The sequence below is a fragment of the Gasterosteus aculeatus genome, chromosome 17 (genome assembly GCF_964276395.1).
Source record: "Gasterosteus aculeatus chromosome 17, fGasAcu3.hap1.1, whole genome shotgun sequence".
NCBI classification, from domain to species: domain Eukaryota; kingdom Metazoa; phylum Chordata; class Actinopteri; order Perciformes; family Gasterosteidae; genus Gasterosteus; species Gasterosteus aculeatus.
In genome coordinates, this window is record NC_135705.1 from 4287762 (window position 1) to 4294579 (window position 6818).

The 6818-nt window shown below is 48.1% G+C and overlaps 1 protein-coding gene across 1 annotated transcript; it reads right to left on the bottom strand.

Annotated features, from left to right (window-relative positions):
- Positions 1 to 2976: 2976 nt before the first annotated feature.
- On the bottom strand, positions 2977 to 6200 carry LOC120835721 (potassium voltage-gated channel subfamily A member 3). The gene has a single exon (XM_040204894.2). It carries the CDS (start codon positions 6043 to 6045, stop codon positions 4492 to 4494), a length of 1554 nt encoding a protein of 517 aa, XP_040060828.1. The 5' UTR covers positions 6046 to 6200; the 3' UTR covers positions 2977 to 4491.
- Between the last annotated feature and the right edge of the window lie 618 nt (positions 6201 to 6818).

The window sequence follows — 6818 nt, forward strand, 5'->3', positions numbered from 1 at the left end:
AACGTGGCATCAAAAAGCACGAGCTGTGTTTGTTTTGTCGCAGCACAGATGCACATTGTGGGACTGGTGGGATGCCGAGTGACAGCGACTGTGTCTCTGCGGCGGTGCAATCCTTTGTTTGTTTTTTCTGCCTCAGCCTCGTGCGGCGGTCTGGTCTGCAGTCAACACCGCAAAAGCAGCCGCTGTCCGTGAAGTATGAGCCAAGCGGCGCTGCACCGTTCCCAGGATTGCCACGTCACATCGCCAAAAAACTGAATGTGACTTTTTCCCTCCAAACGCTCACGGACTACTGAAAAGCACCTGAAAGCACCACAGAAATTGCCCACAGTCAGCATAGTCTTTGTATCTGGGTGAATCTTGTCCTCAGCCTCATTCGGTTGCTACGGAGACCATCGCCGGGGGCAGCAGTGGGAGGAGGCTGTGCGGTGACATCACGCCCACGGCATCTCTGGTGCCCCTGAGAGATTTCAGGTAAAGTTACAGCACCATGACGAAGCGCTTTTCGTCTGCCTGCAGTCCGCTGCATGAGATGAAGATGAACAGGCGTGTAGAAGGAGTGTAAATCACGTGCAGGACCGTCCTCCTCGTTTGACAGTTCCACACCTGGCACCATGTTTTCCAGCCCGTAGGAAAATAGTTTTTGGAACACGTTCCCTCTGGGTGGGGGGGGGGGGGGTGCTCGCCGTCTGAAACGCTCTCGCTGAGCACCCTGAACACAGAGTCCTGATGCAGAAGACTGAACTTTCCGAAAAGCCCCCAGAGTATCATTACATGTTCTGTGAAGAGCAGATGGACCAATGGCACCCAGAGAGATAATGGCAACACGCAATGGCCGTTTGCATGCGGCTTCTAGTTTATGCAGCACTGATTTACAGTTTAAGGGCAAATACTGTACCACATGAAAAGACCGTCGGAGCAGGACGAAGAAAGAGAGAGAAAGAACATGCAGAAGTGTGAATAACCAGACCCGGGCTCGCTAACTGTACCCCCCCCATCCGCTGCGTCGCTTTGGTAAAGTTCAAGGATGACGAGCGGCGACTCTCTCCAACTGCTGCGAGGAGGCATCTCTCCTCATGTGTGGCCAATGCCGACATGACGAGACGAGAGGGGAAGCCCAGGGTCCGGTTTACCCCCCCACACACACCCTCCTCCCTCCCGTACACGATCCTGCACTGTGTGTGTGTGTGTGTGTGTGTGTGGACTCATGTCCACCTCGACCAGGATCCCCAAACCAGATGATTATTGAACCCTTTTTAAAAATAGCAGACTTGTTCCTGTTCCTGCTTCCACCTCACTTTTGGCATATTCATTTCTATGCATACATAAGTGGAATAAAACATACAGGGAGGGCGGGTAACATTTTAACAGAAGATAAGAAAAATGCACTCCAAGTGACTCTACTCACTTCAAACTAAAAGCCAACATCGTCCACACAAGGAGCCTTCATCTAAATAAAATACTGCCGATATCTCCACTCAAATCAAGAAATACCTGAATGAGAGAAAGTACACATAATCCCCAAGATGACAAAACACTTAAAGAGGTGTTCGCTGTTCGGCCACTTTGCAGAGGCGGAACACACAATTATCAGCATCTGAAGTTGTTAAAGCAAACACATAGGTTGTTTTTTTATTGTCGAGAAGGATGGAAGTCCACCAATCACCCTCCTTTCAGTTCTGAGGGGAAGATCTGACTATTTAGCTGCTAAATGCTGCAGTGTCTTCACAGGCTAGCCACTAACTTCTGTCCGTCTCCTGTTTCATAATTACATGGTAGCCTCAAGCGTTTCATCACAAGGGCAGAGTCTGCAAAAAAAAGAGCTGAGAAGCTGAGATGCAAACCCCCCCTCCTGACTGAAGCGTGTCCATTATCGAGAGAGGAATATGGATGAGTGCTTCTCCCACTTTGATAATACATTTTGATGCCAAGCTCTATATGGAACGAAGGGGGAAATTCCAACATTTAACTCCCCATGAGGCCACAGCAGACGGGATTTCTTACCTCTCCACAAACCAGAACCAGACGAGCTGAGCTGCAGGTTCTTTCTGCAGCTGGTGATTCACGCGCTGAGGGACCCGCAGCCACGTCCCCTCCGGGTTGAAAACATATTGAAGGAGGACTTACCTTCCAGTTAAGGGGACAAAGCCACTCAGCAGTTCTGAGTTCTGATCTGCATGAACAGAAGCTGAACCCAAACTCAACCTTCATACTTCCAAAGCACAATATTAGTTACCTGTACATTGTACATTATCAATATAGGATAGAGACCCAAGCAAAGAGGTTGTTTATTTCATGCGGGTGGTTTGTGCTATGGTTCTTTTATCATTGGTAGCTCTTAGTGTTTAGGGAGAGCTTACTTGGTAAACAGACTCCCAGAACATTCATTCTTCAACAACGGATGTTGCCAGCCGAGCACTTAGCAAAGTGAAATGCTAAGTAACCTCACCTCCCCTTCTGTGCTCGTTCATTTGCACGTTCAAAGTCATGCAGCACTCGCAAACTGGTCTTCCTCCGGTCTCCTTGGAAACAAAACAATAATGGGTCGGACCAAAAGCCTTCTAAAGGTGAGATAATCCCGGACAGTTACACTGCCGAGGACAAAATCCCCTGTGCGTCCCTGATTGTTTGTGGTGTCACATAAGTATTGAAGTGGGGACTCGTTACTACGCCACAAAGGAGCTTTAATGACTAAATATATGTGAGTATTAGGATATGATCAGATACAGAGCCGATCAATAACTACATAAAACAGGGCTAAATAGTGTCATTATAGGCTCAATAACAAACACCTTCCCAGTAGTAATGGCTCAGTGTATCCACTAGAGAGCAGCACATAGCTATTTTCATAGTGATACAATTCAAATTCAGTTCAACTACATAATGAGACAATAGTTTATACAAATATTGCCGTCTTTACTTTGGAATTTTGAACACATTCCTCTTCTAATCGGCTTAATGGAACACCTCTGCAGCAAGTTTGTGGCATTTGCTGCTATTCTCCGTTTTATTTTTTCATCATCAAAAAGAGAACAACTATACAGTAGATTAACAAAACAAGAAATTTAAGACATAATTTCAAACTTCAAAAGTAAATTAAATGATCAATCTGCAGAAGGAGAAAATAATCAATACTGAAAACAATAAAACAGCAAAAGCAAAGTATGCAACATGCAGAGAAAGGCATCTGATTAATGTTAAATCCTTTGAGTTTTGCTGTTTTGTTTTTTTTGTCACTTCAGCTTTCAGCCACTTTGTACCACACTTGCGAATGTGTGCTGGAGGGGATGTAAGGTATAGCTGACGTCAGACCAGTTGGCATGCCAACTCAGACACCGAGGCTCGCGCAGCAGCTCCAGTGATGGGAAACACCAAAAAAGAGGCTCATGATTTCCACACATGATTGCCTGAGACCACCGAGCTAATCACCTTTAAATGAACTGATTAACGATCATATTTGTCATTAGACATTATTCACCTGCTGATGGTCCCTTTTTACCCCTTAAGGATACATAGAGTGTACAACAGTTTATCACCTATGTGAAAATAAAACACAAGACCGTGGTAACGTCAGAGGGGGTTGCCCAGGAAACCACCGTTGTCATGGAGACTGCATCACAAGGCGTGACCGGCAAGCAGTTGACTAGAAGTTCCTCACGCCGTCCTTCCTAAATATATTAGTCATGCACCCATGACCTCTGACACGCTCCATATGTTTCATATATGCCATTCTGCTGGCTTTGGACGGAATTTGCAATATTAGATATTTAGCAAATGGTTGAAATGACATTTTGAGTCAGGATAAGTAATTTTCCATTTTAATGAATAGGCTTTATAGGCAGCTCTGAATAAAAATACAATTTTACGAAAAGCTAGACGTATATGTCATGATAAGTGTTTCCATCTACTTGTATACCTGAATATTCATGTGAACAGTCAACATCTCGAGAAGTTATGATATTAAATATATCCTAAAACAGACATTTGGCTGTATAATCTATTCATCACATTACTTGACAATGGACCTTTTCTTTCCACGAAGCACACATCTTTTTAAATGCAATATATTAAGTAGACAATATGCTACACGTGTATCCCAATCATCAACACCAACAACTTAAACATCAAGATATGTATAGCATCGAGTGGCCGTGTACTGCACAAATATTGCTTTTAACAAGCTGCTCACTTCTTGAAATGTTGTTGTTATTGTTGTTGTCCTTGTTATTACCGAGGCCACTTTTCCATTGCGAATCTTTCCGGTTCATATTAATACTTCTTGATCTCTTAGAAATACTCAAACCATGTGAATCACGTGGAACCAAGAAAAATCCTGTTTGCTTAGAAAAAAAAACAATGCAACTTGTCAAAAAAGAAATACGCACGTTTATCCACAGATATGGACCGACACATTATGATTGGCTATATATTTATATAAATATAATATAGCTACTGAGTCTTCACGCTCCATAAATGGTGCATCGCGGGGCTCATTTACACATCTGTGAAGATCTTTGTGATGTTCACGCAGTTCTGGTTGTTTTCGGTGGAGAAGTTGGGCTGCTTGAACGCGCTGTGGATGCACTCCTCTATCACCATGTACTCGGACTTGCTCAGGGACGTGGAGCTGCACGACCTCCTCAGCTCCTCCGTGGGGAGGTGCTCGCAGCTGCTGGTGTGCACGTACTGCGGGGTCTCCTCTCCGTCTGTCTCGCGGTGGTAAAAGTAGTTGAAGTTGGACACGATCACCGGCACGGGTAACGCAATGGTCAGCACGCCCGCTATTGCGCACAGCGAACCCACGACTTTCCCACCGATGGTCACCGGGTGCATGTCTCCGTATCCGACGGTGGTCATGGTGACCACCGCCCACCAAAACGCATCGGGGATGCTGGTGAAACTGGACGAGGGGTCGTCGGCCTCCGCAAAGTACACGGCGCTGGAAAAGAGGATAACCCCGATGAAAAGGAAGAATATGAGCAAGCCGAGTTCCCGCATGCTGGCCTTGAGCGTCTGGCCCAGAATCTGAAGTCCCTTCGAGTGACGCGACAGCTTGAAAATGCGAAAGACCCTCACCAGTCGGATCACCCTGAGGATTGCGAGGGACATGGCCTGCTGGCCGCCGTTGGTCTCCTTCTCGGCCAGCTCGGTCCCCAGAGTGATGAAGTACGGGAATATCGCCACGATGTCGATGATGTTCATGATGTTTTTGGAGAAGCGAGCTTTGCTGGGGCAGGCGAAGAACCTGACGAGCAACTCGAAGGAGAACCATATGATGCACAGGGTCTCGATCACAAAGAAGGGGTCCGTGAACGGGCTCGCCACGTAGGGCGCCGTGCCGTTGACCGCGGGGGCCACTGTGGATTGGTCTCGGTCATCCCGAAACTCCGGAAGAGTCTCCATGCAGAAAATAACGATGGAAATCAGAATGACTAGCACCGAAACTATGGCTATCCCCCGCGCGGGTCCGGAGCTCTCAGGGTACTCAAACAAAAGCCAAACTTGCTTTTGGAACTCTCTCTTGGGCAACACGCGTTCCTCTTCTTTTATGAACCCTTCGTCGTCGCGGAATTTCTCCATGGCCTCCTCTCCGAGTTGATAGAACCTGATCTCCTCGGAGAAGATATCAATGGGGACGTTAACAGGTCTCCGTATGCGCCCCCCCGACTGGTAGTAGTACAGGATGGCATCAAAGCTCGGTCTGTTCCTGTCGAAGAAGTACTCGTTCCTCAGCGGGTCAAAGTAGCGCATCCTTTTCCGCGGGTCGCCCAGCAGCGTGTCCGGGAACTGGTTGAAAGTTTTCAGCTGCGTCTCAAAGCGCAAGCCCGAAATGTTGATGACCACCCTCTCGCAGCATCCCCGCCGGCCGCGCTCGCATCGATCCAACGACGGGCGAGACGACGAGAGCGCGGCGCGCTCCTCCGGCGTGTTACCCGCCGACATGACGCCCTCCTCCGCCTCGGCATAACCCGGGCCGTCGGTCGCGTCGCTCCCCCTGTGTCCGGCGGTCGGGCGCGGCCGGATCACGCTGAAGGTCCGGTCGTCCATACAGGTGTTCTTCCCGGTCCGCGGGGGGCAGAGTGCGCCACGCCTCGCGCGGCCAGAGCGCCACAGCTTCGGAGAGCCGGGTCCGACGCCAAGTGCATCGCTTCCAACTATCTCACCTTTCTGCGCGCGTTGTCGCACTTGGAGCGCTCCCCTCCCCGCCGCCCCTTCTCACACCCGCCCACGGCGCGCACATGTCTGACACACGTCCACCATCCGTCCAATCAGAAATGAACTTCACACGTATTGTCGCGCGTGGACGCTTTCATTCATGAAAGTGGAGCAGCTTCAAAAAGAATCACGGCTGGAAGGCGAGTTTTCGCACTGGGTCGGATGTGACTTTGGACAGTCAGTCATCGCGTCACATCAGCCACTGAGCTGATGTAATCAGGTCTGTCCCGACAGCAGGGGGTTGAATGGTGGACGTCCAGATGTCCACGGTCCAAATCCCATGAATGAAACATCCCCGCGTTTCGTGTCTTCTTGTTTTGGAGCTGTTGCTCTCCGTGGTGCTGGAAACAAGCGCGCGCGCCATGCTTCAAAATTGATGAGGGTAATTTACTATTTTTTTTGTTTTTCATTAACATTGTGCAATTCTTGCTATTCATTTCAACATTTCAAATCGAAAATGAAAAAAAAAAAAGCTGAGCCTCTATTCGGTCCAAACATGGAAACATCTTCTCAACTGAACATATGAGAAAATCCTCTTGACTGACACTGATCCAAAAAAAACTGTTGACCTCTTCTGAGCTGCCGGGAAAAAAAACTGAGGAAAA